Source organism: Accipiter gentilis, chromosome 21 (assembly GCF_929443795.1).
Source record: "Accipiter gentilis chromosome 21, bAccGen1.1, whole genome shotgun sequence".
In the NCBI taxonomy this organism is placed as follows: domain Eukaryota; kingdom Metazoa; phylum Chordata; class Aves; order Accipitriformes; family Accipitridae; genus Astur; species Astur gentilis.
In genome coordinates, this window is record NC_064900.1 from 24,002,426 (window position 1) to 24,020,657 (window position 18,232).

The following is an 18,232-nucleotide window of genomic DNA, read 5'->3' on the forward strand; positions in this document are numbered from 1 at the left end:
CCTGGCTTTCTTAAAAAGCTTGTATGCATCCATGACAAAGCTCCAGTCGTCATGCGAGCTATCCCACGTGTCTTGGTTACCCTGATGTCATAGTTCTGTGTACAGGTACTTGAGGTAGTTCCTCTTCCAACACGTTTTATCCTTGCCAAGGCCTTTCTTCCTCCCACCAACCTGACCCATGTACTTAACATGGCTGAATCTCTATTTCCTCCCTTAACTGCAAATTTTCATCACTATTCCTTGATAGACCTCTCGTTTAAAGTGCTTGTTACCAGTTTTTATAAGGTTGTTCCTAAGCCACTTTGTCAAGTGGATCCCATCTCTAACTTAGCAACCCTCATTTCTCAGGGCTATTTGTGGCCATCAAAAATAAAACACTGCCTGCAGTGCCAGTCCTGCGGTGAGTTGTTAACTTGCAGGATGTGTCTTCACAAGCCTTTTCCCCTGTACACAAAAGAGCAAGGAGAGCAAATGTCACCTGGGGTCCCATGTCCTTCTTTGCCCCTGGAGTTTTCTAGTCACTCTTGATTTGCTCCAGGTCTCCTTTGTTAATAGCCTGGGTTCCTGCGTGAGTAGGTAATATTAATAGTTGCGGGGGGGGAAGGCAGTAGTGGTAATAATAAGGGGTAGTAGGAACTAATACTTAATAGTCCAAGGGTCAGAGGACTCTTGGCAATCTCTCTAACACGCTGACTGTGGCCAAACCTCCTTCACCCAGCATATCTGGCAGCAATTGTGTGTGTCTCCTCTGCAGAAGGGAATCTCCAACTAGTACTACCTGCCAGTCCCTCATATTACTAATGCTTAGGTCAAATCCAGCCAGCTCTGACACCTATCTTAATTGAGATGCTAGCTGCTTCTGCCTGTCATTCTCATGTTGACAAAAAAAAAAAGGATGTGGAAAATAGCTTTATATGCTTGTGTTCTTAGCATAAGAGACTGTGGAGCACTAGTATAATAAAAATGAGGTGTGGGGAGATGTGCAGTAAGAAAGGAATTGAGACTTATGAAAAACCTCTGAGACTTAGAAGGCTCAGACCAATGTTTGGGTACCTCTCGTATTAGCTAATGTGTGCTGCAAGCGTCACATGCAGTAATGATTGTTGAGAGCTATCCTGAAGTTCATGTGCTTCATTTTCCATTGACATGTTTACGTGCAGTCCATGTGCACGAACATAGTATTCACACTTCAATTTTTCGAACAATCTTCTGTGTGGGATAAATTTCCAGCAAGTCACTTTAGGCTGTTGGGTTCTGCTTTTATTTGGTTTATGGCTGCTATGTTGTTTCATATGTTTTGGATCAGAGAAATGAGTGCAGGAATAGAAGCTGAGACTGAACTGTTTGTGGCTTTTAAAGCACTTTAAGCAAGCTGCCATGTCATAGGCAGGACTATTGGAGTCTAGTTTCTTAGGAGTGTGTCTCTGAAATGTAATACTTCCAGCTTTTAACATAATTTTTCTTCCCTATTCCCAGTGTTCCTTTCTCAGTGTTCTGCCATTTGAATGAGAAACAGTTTGTATAATGTCCACTTTGAAATTATACTCACATGGAGTTGTCTGGCAATGAAGAGGCAAGGGATAGTTGAAGAATCTAATGCTTCTTAGCTATGTCAGAACAAATGAATAACTTCAGGGACTTCTGGTTGCACTGGACTGTTATTTCTGCTTTTGTATTTGTTTGAAATTGTCAAAGAGATGAATAAGTAATGGTAGAAGAGGGAGAGAAATAAACCATAGATTGTACAAGTCCTGTTTGTCTAGAAAATTAGTCAAAAAAAATCAACATATAAATAACTCATATGTCCAGGTTTTTTTGGCCATGTTGTTTGTAAATCAGAGGTTTTATACTGTTTAGTAGTACAGGTGTGTCGAAGCATCCTCAAAGTATGAATACTGTTACCCACTACCCACTGTGAAGAAGGAGATGTCATTGTGTTCCTCTTACCCAAATTACTGAACACTTTGTGAAATCCTCAGCAGGCCCTCTCGTGGAGAGGGGAAAGCAAATGTGTGTTCTGTGGTCATCTGTTGTGGAACTTCAAATGGCAAAGTAGCTGTTACAGGAGATGCTGTCACAGAGCAGAACTACTGTTTCAGTGATCAACTCTTACTTCAGAATGAAAGCTTTTAATTTCCTGGGTTATGGATTTGAGGCTTTTAAGGAAGTAACATCATAATGTCTTTCATCATCATCCCATATTGACATCCCATCTCATTTCTTTAATATAGTAAAATGAAAATGCAGAAATGCAATTTGGAGATGAACTTGAGAATATTGTATTACAGTTCCCTATGAGGCAGTTGGGGAGAGGGGAACAGAAGTGTATGGTAGTCACTGAAAAACAGATTAGGAATTTGTGTTCTTTGCTACTGTGCTTTATGGAAACAAATGTACTCTGGTACCACCCATTTCTAGAGATGATGGCTAGTAGTAATATTGCCTTTGTTTATGCAAAGCTGACCAAACTTAAGGATTACATTGTAGTATATTTCACTAGTCAGATGACCTTCTTAAGAGGTTTAGAATGGCTAGTTTTACACTTGGAAGCCTGAAAGGATCCTTTAGAAGGGGATAGCATCTGTGGCAAGTCAACTGGTATTCATGGAGATCAGTATCATTTAGGAAATAGTATCAATTCAACCTAGTAGCAGAGAATTAATTGCTCAGCTGTGTTTACTGTGGTCAAAAAAGAGGTGATACAACCTGTTAGAATCATCTTTAAAAAGATGTACATGGGTTGGCAAGAAACATTGCACCTAAATCTCTTTCATACTTCAAATTGATGTTTCTTGGGCGTTTTTGGTTTTGTTTTTGGGTTTTTTTCTGGAATGAAGGTAATACCATGCAAAGTAATACCATGAACGGTAGGAAGAGAAATAATCCTACCTAATTTGTTACTGTATGTTTGTAATTAACAATTGTGAAGGTCTTTTCTTGCAGGCTATTGTCTGGAATTTAGTATGTCAGGTGCTTTCTCTTTCTGAATGATTTTATGGGTTTTTTTAAATAGCTGTTAAACATCCCTTTGTTTTGACATTAGGAAGAGAATCCAAAGACTTGATGCAGAGCAGAATATTAGTAAGGCAGAAGGATAGCTGTTGCAGCCTCATCTACTGCAGAAATGCACTACAGCTTCTCTACTATATGGAGAAGTAGTTAGATAATAACTTGAGCTAGTGCGGAAGTGCAGGTTAAGGCACAAATGCACTGTGTATAATAATTTTGAATTTTATTTCATCTGAGGCTATGATTCTACAGAAGCACCAAAACAATCTATCTTCTTCACACTGGCCACTCTTCTTGTGCCCTTGCATCTGTTGTGGCTGCGGTAACATTGGTGTGACTGTCTAGCTATGATGGGCAGCAACCTATGCACATTAAATGCCTGTGAAAATCTGAGCATGGTACCCAGCAAGGTGGCCAAAACAGTGGATGTACAAATGCCAAACCTGTTTCCATAACAAGCAAAGGGAGCTTTCCACTTCCTGACTGTGATGCATGGGTCTATATGCTTGATGAGGGAAGCCTATGGTTGTTGTAAAATATGGGGAATCTTGCATCGGGCCTGTTGAGTAAGTCTGTTTGTGTCACTGCATAGAGCCTTTTTCAGGGCTGAATTGAGGAAAATTTGTAGTTTGGAAACATGTTTTGCTTAGAGGCACGCAGATAAGGATTACATAGCCTTTTTTGAGGAGCAAGACAAGCAGAAAGGGCGAACGAATCTAAAAAAACTCATTGAGATTTTTGGAAAGGATTCATTTGTCTACTCCCTGTAGATAGAAGAGCCCTTATACCTCAAGGCAGAATAAATTAACTTGATCTAACCCAGGACTTCACAACAATTCTGTCCATCTTAGCAGACTTCATCACTGTTCCATGCTTTTGTTTTACAGTGAGGGAGTAGTGGTAGGGTGATTATCTAATAAATTGAAAAACCTGCTGCTGAAAATTTTTGGTTTAGCTTTGTATGGGACTTGAATTGTACAAAAAAATTGTATGGTTTGAAAGATGTAATGGCATGTTGGATACAATTCCAAATGAGCAGTACATGAATTTGCATTGTGTTCAGTGATGTACTTGCACAGGATCTCTTAAGCGGTGACAAGTCTGACTAATGACATGATTTCTGTACAGGAAAAGTATGTGATGGACTTGAATATATACTAATATATAATAGAACGCTTATGATGACAAATGCATGTGAAATGTTTTTAAAACATGAATATATATTTTTATAGGTCTAACAAGAAGCCTAAGTATAACTTCAGTTGGGCATTCAACATTTGAAAAAGCACAAGGAGAGAAAGTTACGTTGCCATGTACTTTTGTACTCTCAGAAGAAGATGAAGGCCCACTAGATATTGAGTGGGTATTGATACCAGCAGATAATCAAAAGAAGGAACAAATAGTAAGTAGAGACTTTTTTTGGACAGTGTTAATTCAGTTGTTTGAGTAGGTGAATGTATGAACTCTGTTACTGACTTTTTAAACATCTACCTTTTCAAGTTGGGATGCTTGTGATCTCAAATTACTTTGAAGCACCAGTCGTCTGAAATATTGTGGAAGTTTTGGAATAGCAGATTAAGCATGAGATGTCAAGAAATTTCTCACTATAAACTTGTCTTTTAAAGAAGAACTCTCAAATTAAATATGTTTCAGTTCCAGAAAATGAACTATGCTTCTGTACCTGCATTATTTTCCTGATTTAAAACTGATTTATGAGGATGTAATTTTAAATATATTAATTCTTTTAGTTATTAACTCTTCCTTTTCTTTCAAAGCCTTATCGACAAGATGACTCCTTGTAGTAGACAGGTTTTACAGGACGAAATTAGAGCAATTTTAAACAGTTTTCTTTCAGTTAGAGGTCAGTGCTGACATATTGCTACTTGGGCAGGCGTTTGGTTGAAGTATTCAGTAGAGTACTGTGTGTGGTGGTATTTTGAAGATTGAGATATTTGGCCATGTCATACTTCTGGGATTATTTAAAACAGTAGAAAGAAACTGTCAAGAATCTGAAGATACCAAATTATTTTGAACATTTACATGTGAAGTGGATTTCTGAATCATATTTCTTTTTTTTAATAGATAATTATGTATGCTGTAGACAGGATTTATAATCATTATTATGCTGCTATGACTGGGCGGATGCAGTTTACTAATCCTGATCCCAGATCTGGTGATGGTTCGTTGGATATCCTGAATTTAAAGTCAGCAGACACTGGCACGTACCAGTGCAAAGTGAAGAAGGCTCCTGGAGTTCAAAGCCAAAAAATACAGTTGACTGTACTTGGTAAGATAATGCTTTTCTTGAATTTTTTAGTGACATTTTTAATGTGTTTATCCTATCTTTGATTTCTAAAATTAAAACTTCTGTTGGGCAAAGTCATACTGATTCTATGATGATGCATCCATTATTGAGGCTTTGGGAGGGGTGGACATCATTCTGTTCTGGGCTATGAAGGGTATAATATTCAGAATAATGAGCAATTTTTAGAAGTTCTATGCCTGGCTTGTATTTCATAGAAAATCTTTCCATGCATAGAAATGGTTTGTTGCACAAGCTTTGTCTTTACCAAAATGGGCTGACCTACTAGAACACAACTAATAAGCATTTTGATTGTGACTGTTATTAATTCAATGATACTTTGTTTATTAGTAAAGCCAGCAAGAACTAAATGTTCCATTGAAGGATCACAAGAGATTGGAAAAGACATTATCTTGAAATGTGCATCACAAGAAGGATCCCCACTTTTGTCTTATGACTGGAGGAGAGTATCTGGCACACAGGAACTTCCTGCCACTTCCATGCTGAGTACTGTCAAACTTTTATTTATTACTCTGAAATATTTAAGGAAGATTGCATCGGTATTTTTGGCTTATCTTGACTTGTGAGCGTCTTCTGCTTAATATTAGTATAGAGTAGTCAAGATAGGTGTCACTTGTGCCCTCTCACTGAGTAACAGTAAGTAAATGACTTTGAAACAAGTTGGGTTTTATTTTTTTTTTTATTCATATGGGAAATGGTTCAAGCTTTAAGTTGCAATTCTTACCATTAGGCTGCAGAATTATGCTTGCTCATGCCTGAGTGTTGCGAGTTCTCTTGTTTGCTGGCGTTGGCTGCTTTTGTGCTCAAATGGACAGTAGGGAAGAGTCAGGACAGAGTCTAGACTAGTGGTTAGAGCTGTCTTCAGGGTAGTGGAGATAAAAGCTTGAATTTTATTAGATTGAACTGAGGTCTTCGCTTCTCTATCGAGTGACAGAACTTCTTACTGAAAAAAGTGTATATGTCTTTAGAAGAAAAGTTGTCGAGTAACAGAGAAGGCTTACCCTCTTCTTACAAGAGCTGACATACAGGACAGAGTTACATATTCTGAATTTTGATGGATGGATTCCAAATTGTTATAGTGGTGGTATTGGATTTTTATTGTGAGAACTTCATTGTAGAAGGTTAATTTATGAGTTTTGGCTTTGTAAAAGTTATTCTGAAATATGTTTTGGAAGAGTACTGCTCAGTACAGGTTCTTTTTTGATCATCTTTGTAGTTACGAAAACCTTAAACCTTGAGATGGTGGGTTTCCTTGCAGTTGAAGCAGTTTAAGAATCTGCTTACAAATAGATGTATTTTAACTCGGGTTGTGTAGGACATACAGGACAAAGTGGTATTGTGTCTTAAGAGTAGCCAAAGTGGATGTCTAGGGTAGAGAGAATAAGTTGTGTGGTTGTTCCACATAAGCGTCTTCTATCCTGTAATTTATGCCTCAGGAAATTCAGATGTGGCTTCAGTTTAACTGATTTAAAACAAACAAAAAATGACATTTGTGAACTTCTCCAGTTTCCTTTAAACTTCTGTAGTCTATTAGAATCTGTAGTATCTTTGAACACAAATCCCTCAAAATCAGCTACATACAAAGAACCTCATCCTGTTCTTCATTTTGAACTTGCTTCCTGGTAGTGCTGTTTGATATGTCTTATTTCTTGTTTTGACAATGAACAGTTGATCACTAATGTCCTCTGTACCACTCAAGACCTTAAGCTTCTGTTGTTAGGCCCCTTCTTTCTCCACATCCCAAATTTTGTTTCATGGTAACAAAAAAATCAATTGACAATATCAGCGCTGGACAAGAATTAGTGAGGAAGTATGCAAAAGTGGCATGTAACTTGATAAAACAGTGGTTTAGACTTGTGAATATAGGTTTGGGGACACTGAACATGTTCTCAAGAATCTAGACACTACCTAACGTCTTCAGGAGGAAGAGCTAAGTATTTGTGTGGTGCTTTGTTCCTGTGATGTAGTCTCTTGGCAGTGCTGATGGCAAATCTATTGGCAATTAAAGCATGCAAGCCAACTGAAGTTCTTATAGTAGAATCTCACAAAGGTAGCTGTCAACGGCATTGAAAGCCCTGGGGAAATACTCTTTGTTTTCATGGATTGTCTCCTACACTGTCAGCATAGCTAGATTTAATTGGTTACCCATTGGAGTGCAGTGTTCAGGTTAGATCCACCTCATGTTGAGCACGGGTTCTGCAGGCATCTGAGCTGGTCGTGTGGAATCAGTTTAGACAGAAAGAAGAGAAGGAGGTACTTCTGGGATGCAGTTAATCTTTTGTATTTCAGAATTCTATGTTGGGATGAGAGAATTGGCCGTTCTAAGCATCTGTTCCTATCCATTGATGGAGCAATTAAACTGTAAGCTTTAATATTAAAGTCAAATGCTGTGCAATAAAATTTAAGGTATAAGTCTTTTACCTTGTTACAAATAATAGTATTTTGCAGCATGATACACTTTTGGTTTTATTTGGATATTTTTAATAAGGCATTTTTTAGTTAAGATTTCATCTATGTGCTGGATTAATAATTCTATAATACTGAATATGGAATTAAATTTTGGAAAATGGTAAATCTCTACCTTTTGTTGTTTGTAGATAAAAATACAGGGGAACTTCTCTTGAAAAATGCCTCTCAAGACTATTCTGGTACATACAATTGTGTTGCCTCAAACAGAGTTGGCACGGATGAATGTTCTGTTGAGCTGAATGTCACCCCTCGTAAGTGTTTGCTGTGTAATGGTCACATAGCACTTTGTGTATTAAAACTGAATAATCTTGTTTTTCTAAATTCCTAAGAGGTTAAAAAAGACAACCCTGTTGTGTAACTGATGGTTGCCACTTCAAGTCTTTACTTCCCCAAATGTTAGTTTTTATGCAGAAAGCTGTAACTCTTACTATTGTTTTAAATGCACGACTGAAGCGTACCCTCTGTGATTCAGTGATATGCTATTAACCTGGGTCATGTGGAAACATACTGTTTTTAATGTTGAGATAAGAGAAAAAAGTTGGTCATAGAAACTTGACACTTAACAAACAGTATTGTTATTTATCTATTCTAGCTATAAATACAGCTGGTATAATTGCTGGAGCTATTATAGGAACTCTGCTGGGTCTTTGTGTGCTGGGTTTTCTCATCTTCTGTTGCTGTAAGAAACATAGAGAGAAGAAATATGAGAAAGAAGTACATCATGATATCAGGTAATGACATATGTCTTGTTTCTGAGCAGTATTATTTGAAGATTAACTTCTAAATGTGTATTTCTGCAAGTAAGATACTTAACAGTTGAGATTTCTGTCTTAATCTGGAAAGCTTATTAACATACTAACAGCTTGTCAGAGAACTTTGTTTTGAATATGATGTAGGTAGTCATGTCTAATTTCAGTAAAGATCTTAAAAGCAATGAATACTTGATTTTTTTTTTTAATTTTTTTTTTTTTTACCTTAATGTGTGAGCCTCTTCTGGCTACTGTGTCAGAATAGAAAGAAACAAACTGAAAGCTTGTTTTGTAAGCTCCCACATGGTAATGGTGACTGAACTCTTGTTCTGGAACTGTTTTTCTGTTTATTTCAGAGAAGATGTTCCGCCTCCAAAAAGTCGCAGTTCAACAGCCCGCAGCTACATAGGCAGCAATCGTTCTTCTCTGGGTTCAATGTCTCCCTCAAATATGGAAGGATATACCAAAACTCCATATAGCCAAGTCCCAAGTGAAGACTTTGAACGCGCTCCTGCTCAAAACCCAACCTTTGCACCTTCAAAGGTAGCTGCACCTAATTTAAGTAGAATGGGAGCTGTTCCTGTGATGATTCCAGCACAAAGCAAAGATGGGTCCATAGTATAAAATATTATTAATTTAAATGCTGCTTTTTTTAAGTGTTCATTGTAAGTATTAGAGAAAACTACTGTGTTTCATCCCTCATTTAAAAAATGGCATGCGATTTTCCTTGAAGAAGATGAACAAGTTTGAAAAGCCACCAATTCTTATTTTTAATTTTAAACTTTTTAGCATATGACAGTTGAACTATTTGCTAAAAGCATTGAAGTTCCTAAATAAATGTCGGACACTGAAGGTATTTGGACCTCTGGTAGATTGTTGAAGAGACACTGTCAGCTAATGTGCAGTTCTGAATATGTAATAGTGAGACACAAGTGAGAAGTAACAAAAGCCTTTCATATGTAGACCATGAAGTTTATCAGAGTTCCTGAAACTTTATCCTCAATTTTGGAATAACAGAAATATTTGAACTTAGCCACTGTCCGATGTAGTTGCCAGGGGGCTGAAATACTGAGGATGACTTTGAATTCTGTTCAAACCGAGTATTTATGCAGTTCTTTAACCTGGTAATGTTTGTCTGGAGCACTTCTTGAGCTCTTATTTCAGGGGCTACCAGTAATTTAATTGGTTCAATTAATTTATTGAATCTATTCTGAATTTAAAATTTCAGTGAGTGGAAATGTGACAGGAGATCTTGCAAACTCTTAGAAAGATGAATTTCTCTGTAATAACTAGTTCTAGTCATGTCAGATAACTTAATATGTTATCTGATGCAAGGGGTCCTATCACGTTGTTGGTAGTGGTATCTAAGCTTTAAAATCTATAGATCAAATGTTACTGTCACAGTAAGAATGAATATGTGTCTTTATACAGGTCTTAAGTTAATTGTACCTTGCATTTTCCAAAGCCTGTTTAGATTCTAATGCAGTGCTCTTACTTTTTTCCAAACTGATTACCTAAAAGCTCCATGGTATTTTAATGAAAGCTGTTAAGTAACTGGTATTTGATATCTGTCTCTTGGTCTAACATCACTGTGGAAACATCTTTTCCCATACACATGTAAGCAGTAGTTAAGTAAATGCTAAGATGCTAATATCTTTCTGTATGAATTTGCAAGGAGTTTAAAGCTAATTTCTCCTTGCCTCTTCAGCAGCCCTAAATATTATGAACAGACATTTAGACTTTAAAGAGCAAGAGTTTCATGCAGCCAGAATCTGAGAGGAAATAGTTATCCAGAATTGTTGATAGAAATCTTGTGTTTCAAGATTAAAAACTCTTCTTTCCAGTTTTGCAAACTTAAGGCATTACAGGAGGAACAGAACAATTCCTTATCTTTCCTTCACACATACTTAAGGACTTCTGATAGCTTCTGATGACTGATACTATATACGAGTGGAAGCTGGATTTAAATCTTAGTGCAGTTTGAATCTTTGTGGATTTTTTTTCTTCCTTCCTATTTTCTGCTTTCTTCTTCATCCTGTGCTGGGGGGTGGGAGCGGGTGAGTCCCTTCAGCTTATTCTAGCTATAGATGTTAAACTGCAAGGTATTTTGGAAAACTCTAAAGGCGTACAGTATGTGGCACTGATGCTGATGATGTAAATACCTGAACAGCCTGTTGAAAGATGTTAGGATTATTTGTATGTAGCAACAGTGTGAGCGAAAACATTTCCCCAAACTACTAGGTTTAGTGTCTGCTCTTTTGTAGCTGCTTATAGATCTGTGATAAATTCTTTGGCTTACTACTAAATGTTTGTCCTGTACTTAGGTGCACAATTTTTGGCTGGCACTATTAACATAAGGAATATACCCTTCATACTGAATTTAGAAACTTGAATGGCTATTAAGTATTCTAGACTTAGTTTTACACATTTGGGACTTTTTTAGATTGTAAACTGATACTGTTATAGATCAGGTTTTTTTATCTTTCATGTGTGCCTTGTCAATAAACATTGCCTGATTGTAACTTCAGTTTTTATGAAATTTCTGGTGCCTAAACTTACTGTTTGAACAGGTGCTTAGATGATGGTACAGTTCTTAAAACATGACACTGTGATCTGATTTCTTTATTCTTATGTACTATTTATACCTCTTCATGCCTATTTTTGGATGTGACTTCAGTGTCTCTCTCTGTATTGTTCTGTATTTCAAAATGTCAGTTACTCCTTCAATTGCTACTTATGATCTAAATGTTTATGTTCCTGAAAACTGTTCAGTTGTACCAATGAGATGGACGATTGACTTTTACTTGTGTGGTAAATGATAGGTTTAGTAACTGTGCCAAACATACGCTTATGAAGAACAACAGATGAGGAGACATCTTCTTGCATCCACTTATTGTGATAGAAGAGACTTCTGAGATTTGAATCATACACTGATTGTTTACGTTGAAACTAAGGCCTTCCTTAATGAAAAGGGTATAGTTATTATAAATACAAGTTGAGTACAAAACTAAACTGAATCACAGACTGAGAGATAGCTATAAACCTAAGCAACCAGGCAACAAACCTACTGAATTTGGTTCTTGGCCATCTGTGGACATAGGTTAGATGAGATGTGGGTTTTGGTTTTTTGTTTGTTTGCTTTTGGTTTTGTTTGGGTTTTTTTTTTTTTTTGTTTGGTTTGGCCTGAGACCCTGTACTTACAGTCAGGTAAGCCCTAGGACACTCAAGAACAGAAACCTATCTCACTAAAGCATACAGAGCAGAGTTTACACATGCTTAATGCTCTGTCAGCTTGTACAAAATAATAAATGGACAGAACAGAAGGACAGTGTGATGTGCCCTCAGAGCCTAGCTGTTAGGCTTAGCAGCCTTGACAGTGTCTGTCTATTTATGTAATTGCATGAAAAAATAAAAGAAATAGAATCTGACATAGTCCTTATCTGAAATAAAGAACCTCTGACTTAGGGTAAACTTTGCCTCAAGTTGCTATCATCATGCCTTTTTGAATGGATACAACACTACTATGAAAACATAATACTGCTATTATAAATTATTTCTTTTGTCAATAGATTGTTCGCTTACACTGGGTTATGATTCTCAAAAGCAGGTAGTGTAGTTTAGCAATGATTTCTAGCTGTGTAGGTGGTGAACTGGTTAAACACGTGAGGTGTCCGATCTTACAGACAACTGCTAACAGAACTCTTTTAGGAAGTAATGGCAGCTGAAATAAGAGTTAGAAGGTGGCATTTTTAATGTCTCATTTTATTAAAAAAAAAAAGGGTGTGGGGTGGTACCATTATGTAAATACTCTAAGTGAACTCAAGAAACCTCGTTAATGTCATGACTGTAAACTTGCCTGTTGAGGACTACTATATATAGGAGAAAACCCTCAATTTAGTATGATGTGAATAAAGTGTTAGTCTTGTAATACTGTAGAGGTTATGTAACACTTGTCCATACATTACAAACATTTTCATAAACTTTCTGAAATGCATATTTAAAGATACTTGTTTGCAACTTTCTTACCTAAAAATGAATACTTCTTCCAAAACTGTGTAGTGCACAGAAATGCCTTGTTGGAGGGATAAAACATGACTTAATGAAAGAAATGTTCATGCATACATCTTTATCAACTCTGATAGTTGCATTCATGTTAGATGTATGCTTCCTGCTTAATAGTACAAGTAAGATTTCTTAATTGTAAGTTTTTCCTGTGATGCTGAATATTGTATATTACTGGTTTCCATGATAAGCTTTTGGTTTTGTTCTTAACAGTGTACTATTCTGGATCATTTTAGAACTTTGTTCCAGTCTAAAGACATAATACTATTTGTGTCACTTACACCTTGTTTTATACACTTGATAGGTGCTTTATGGGACCGTTTGATTATCGGTCCTCTAGCAATAATATTTCCTGGGATCCAAAATGCTATGATGTTACATCACACTTCTCATGCACAAAGCATGGACTTGAATATTGATATGAATTTCAGTATGAAGTTTTATATTCACACTTTTGGGGGAGTGGTATTTTAAAATAGAAGTATTGTGAGTGAATTTGTAAAAACAAAATCCAAAATTTTAAAATGCTGTAGTTCCATGACAGACTTGTGTACTTTTTGAAATAAAACTGTTGGAGAAAACAGTAGTCTGTCTTTATTTTAAAGCAGCACTTGTGTATGGCTTCAGCTTTTTCTTTATGTAATTAACTAATAAATATGGCTGTGTATACCACACTAGCATTAATCATTTTATTTCTTGCCCCCCCCCCCCCCCCATTAATTTATAAGGGTAGTAAAACTTCAGATATTTTAAAACATGCACTTATTTGTGGTTTCTAATGGTAGATACACAGATGTAGTGATCAACTTGAGCGATCTCAACAGTTACTCTGAAACATGAGACTGGAAAAGAACGTTAGCTTAAATTTCCTCCCTCTTCATTTTAGGTAGAACCAAAAATTCCTGAAACTGATAAATTCTGGTCTTTTAAAATTCGAACAAGCAGGTTTATAGCACTCAAAGCATGTTGTATATTGTCAGTTAACATGCACCTTTTTTTGCTTCAAAGGAAGTTGACTTGGGCTATTCCCCACCTCATGGCCTTGTAAACCAAGTGGTTACTGTCCTTGTAATTTTACCTAAGATGAATGCAATTTCTCCATTGTCGTCTTGGGCACATACTTAGTTTTAGGAAACGAAAAGTCTGGCATATGGGCTCTGTTTGCATTAATGGGATGTATTATGTTTATATCATTGGAGGCCTATTAGCTTACATTTGTTCATAATGTATGCATATCTTCATATGTAAATATGTACCTGCGCCATGCCAGATTTTTCAGTCACTTCTTTGTGCATATATAAAAAACCTGATACATGTGTGCACAAGCGTATGAAGTTAAATGGAGTACTGGTGGAAAAACCTTTAGGAACTTTTTCAAATTAAGATTTGTGCTTAAATACAAAAGGAAACCTAATAAAAAATGAAGGGTCAGATTTGTCTCTATTTGAAGAGCTCGAAGAAACCTTTCTACACCCTTTTAACCTTAACCTCCAAGCCTTAAGTTCAAGACTTCAGTCCTTTCCTAAGGCGGCAGTTTTGTCACAGATGGCACTTGCATGCCTCAGCTGCCCCAGGTCTTTTATTTTGAGATGAGGTGATTGTGAATCAGAGAAGCTGAGTACCTCCAGCTTGTCTGTGGGAATTCTAGCAAAGCAGCTAGTGCTTTCCCCAGTGTGTCCTGAAAGAATAGAGGGCACTTGTCATGTGGTAGTTGTACAAAACCTTTGTGGTCCTTATATATACATATACATAGACAATGCCTTGCATAAAGTTTCTTGAAAGGTCTCTCTTGCTGTTGTTGGTTTTGGGGTTTATTTTTTCCTCTGAACATCTTAGACTAACTGTGTACTTTGAGCTTACTATTTCAAATTTACTTCTCAGATGGAGAAGCTTGGGTTCTTTCAGGCTCTAGGATAATGCTGGTAGGCAATTAATTGTTACACTGTTTCAGAAAACAGTTAATGACAGTGACTTAGCCTTGCTTTCTTGTGTGTAAAATCCATAAAACAAAAGAGCTTGTGAAGAAAACAGCTGATCAAGGAGCAAAAGCGAGAGTAGAGTGAAAGAATGCTATCAGTGTTGCCTGCCTTTCCAAGTCTCAGCTTATTCTGAAATTTCTTTCACTTGTGGGGTGACTGTAGGTGATTGCTCACAATATGAAGACTTGCATCTTAACAGAAAAATGCGTATACTTGAGCTACGATGATTCTGTTGCTTTTTTGACTTGCTGTAGGCTTTTTGCAGAATGGTACAGGCTCAGCTATTAGGAGAAGAATATGAACCTTTAATTTTATAAGATGACTGCCCTGGCAGAAAACTGGCCTGGAGGATTGCACTGTCCCTGCTTCTGACTTCCATTCAAAGTCAAGTTTCTGAAAACTGGGATCCTTTAAGGATCCTTTGATACACACCCCACCCCACCCCACCCCCCACCCTCACCCCCCCCCCCGTATTGTTGTAGGTCAATGTTAGTTTCACCCTCATAAGCTGGAGTTTTGAAGACTTCAGCTGTGGACTACTGGTGAAGTTGCTTTGAATATGCAAAGTCTATAGCATTTAGTGGCAGCAGCTGCTAGCTGGGTCCTCACTTTTAGTGCATTAGCACAGTCATTGAAATTTTTTTTGGTCAATGCTATCTGAAAAAACATATGAAGGACAATTCTACCATATTATTCAGGAAGCATTAAGAAAGTTGTGCAACTCGTACAGGAACCTTGTATGATGCCAAGGATTGCTAGATGGCGGGCGGGGAGTAGCTTTATAAAGAAGTTGAGCGTGTTGGTTACACAACTTGATTATGTAACAATTTTAAACCACGGCAATATTAGAAGAGACATTAACATCTGAAAGCACATCACTTTACCTTCAGTAATCTAATTTTTTCTTCGGGGGAAAAAACCTCAGGAGGCAGTATGTCTGCTGGGAAGCAGAGAAGGCTGTGTGATGCAATGACAGTTGTCCCACTTCTCAGGGCTGGATGCTGTGGTTCTGTGAGCTACAGACAGGCAGGATGAAAGTTGAGTGCTGTACCTGAAGGGTGTCGGACTCTTTTCCTGGTGTATTTTTCCTAATTGCGAAATGGAGAGAGGAAAGCAGCAAGTCTGATCAGTGTGGGGGAAGTTTTGTAGGAGGGATCCGAATTCTGGAAGCACAAATGAACTGTCTAACTTCTTGAAGCCTTTCCCCACTCTGGTTTCCAGCAGCATCTGATTGAGGTATGTTCAGACAGTCTGCAAAACCTTTTTGCATTTTGAGTTGCTTTTATAGCCAGCATATCTTTATTACTTAAATTGCAGAGTCCTGTACTCTTCCTTCCACGCATAATTTCTGAATATGATGTTTTTGGTTATACTATTACTAGTAATACTGTATGAAGAAACTGTAGACTAGAGTCTCCTGAACACCACAGACAGGGCAAATGTTGATAGCACGGCTTCTTGGTGCTCTGGGCACAAACATCTCCAGGGGTGTGTGCTGTGGTCACTCAGGTTAGGTCACAACTCATTCAGAATATGGTATCACGGAATACTAAAGCAGATGGTAAAGAGCTATAAAAGTAATTTAGTACCTTTAGTAGAATAGCTTCCAATTTTGTCAGTTTTGCAAATTACTGTGAATAGGAAAGAAACTTGGATTTTGATTGGCCGGTCAGTGCTGTACGAGTAATGCCTTTTCATAGCTTATGATTTGGCCTGCTCCATGATTTGTAAGTGAAACTATTATCCCATACAGGAATCTGAATCTCCCTATCTCATATCACTTGACATGTTTTACTTATGAAAGTGTGCAGCAGAGCATCCATTCTTGGTCTTTAAGGTCTCTTAATTGCAACCAGGAGCAGCATCAGCTCACAGCATCTTGCTAGTCATCTGAATGGGTGATGTTTCTAAGACAATACTTGATGAAATCAAAACATTTGTGCTGTGCCTTACTTAAGTGTAGGAGATCAAGATAAAATTGTTACCTAAGATTTCCATTTACTAGTAGAATAGTTGATGTGGGAGGGATACTGATGCTGTTAGACTAGAAATAGAGACAACTGGTGGTAACGCATAAAGCTGCTGAATTGCTTGTGACTGCTAAAGAAGATGACAACTCTGGGGCACAGCTGGTGGTTTGTGGAACATGTCAAAAAGCTTATGTTGTGGCTGCTAGCACCGAACTTCTTATCTGGATAAATAAAATGCCCTTCCATGTCACTTCTAATCCTGTAACTGTCAAGACCAGGAACAGTTCATCTCAGCCGTAAGAGCTGTAAAATATAAAATAAAGCTTGAATGACTTTATTTTAATATATTCTTCCCTGTTTCTTCTTAGTACACAAGAAAAATTACATCTTACTAAAAGGGCACAGCTTCAAATGAACTGTTTGGTCTTGCACTGATTTCATCCTTGTATTCTGTAATTCAGTGTGAAATGGCTTAGGAATTGCAATATCTTTTTCTCTTGCTTCAGACTTGAGTTATGGTTTGGGTGACCTCTTTAAGTAACCTCTGTAATTTAATGTCCTTGTATCCCTATTTAAGATGGGAAAACCCACTGTGTTTAAAACGCAGAACTACCAAAAAAAAAAAGAAAAAAAAAAAGCTGTGGTCTCCCATAACATCTTCAGCCCCCTTGGAAAAAAAACCCAAAACCAAACCCCAAAACATTTTATGGCTAAATATGAGTACTTTGTACTGAAACGAAGTGATAAATTGTGTGTTTGGGAATACTGAATGTCCCCTTGCAGCTGATGCTTGGGCAGCCTGCATCCCTCCCTCTCCGCAGCTAAATGGGACCGTACAGCTCTGCCATGGTTTGTGGTGACTTGCTGAGAAATGTTACATTTTCCAACAGAAAGGAAAATAACCTTCTTAGGTGCAGGAAAGTTATTTTCTTACTGCTTATTCAGGAAAATAATTTAGGTAAGAAAACAGTTATTGTAATCCGCATCAGTTAAGACATTTTGTTTTTCTGTGTAAGCTCTGACAAAAAGCTGTAACTGTACAGAAATCATTAAAAGGAAACGTACAGCTGAGGTATGAATGTAGTTTATGATAGGTTTTAACAGCTGTGGTGAGAAATGCTGTATTTATGTTACCTTTACACACACTATTGCTAGGCTGGAAGTACATACCTCTACATCCCTTTTATTTACCAAAAAAAAAGCATAACTGAAGTCTGACTAATATGGACCAGAGCTTAGAGCTAATCCTTAAAATGTCTATTTTCCTCAGACTGAAGTTAAGGTCACCAATGATGTTTCTTCATTTGCAGCTCATTCAGGAAAAAAAATTCCTTTGACACACCGTAATCGTATCTGTCAGTTTTCTTTTAGGAGCAAGACAATGAAAATTGTTGGTTTTGTACAGATAACGTACAGTTCTGATCACGCTAGACTTGCATACTTGAAAAGGCATTGAAGTTCTAAACATCAATTACATGTTTTTAAAATCAAGGTTATGTTGCTACTTGAAGTATTTTTGGTGTATTATTTAAATGATATATGCATATCAATGTGATTTTTTTAATAGTGCATGAACTGGGTGGGCAGGCAGGAATCTTAGAAAACCCGCTAAAATCCTTTATTCCTGGATGAAAGAGCTGGGAGGAGCCTTTGTGGTCAACAGCCTTTTTG

At 37.3% G+C, this 18,232-nt stretch overlaps 1 protein-coding gene across 3 annotated transcripts in view; it reads left to right on the forward strand.

The window, feature by feature from the left end:
• Positions 1 to 18,232, forward strand: part of CXADR (CXADR Ig-like cell adhesion molecule) — a 58,384-nt gene that overhangs the window by 13,829 nt on the left and 26,323 nt on the right. For 2 of the 3 annotated variants that reach the window (XM_049824903.1, XM_049824902.1), the window contains exons 2-7: positions 4,242 to 4,411; positions 5,092 to 5,296; positions 5,663 to 5,818; positions 7,930 to 8,052; positions 8,394 to 8,532; positions 8,907 to 9,093. In XM_049824903.1, the coding sequence (XP_049680860.1) occupies positions 4,242 to 4,411; positions 5,092 to 5,296; positions 5,663 to 5,818; positions 7,930 to 8,052; positions 8,394 to 8,532; positions 8,907 to 9,093 (980 nt within the window). Of the gene's footprint in view, positions 1 to 4,241; positions 4,412 to 5,091; positions 5,297 to 5,662; positions 5,819 to 7,929; positions 8,053 to 8,393; positions 8,533 to 8,906; positions 13,285 to 18,232 lie in introns of those variants that run through there. The other variant, XM_049824901.1, reaches the window with a different exon arrangement.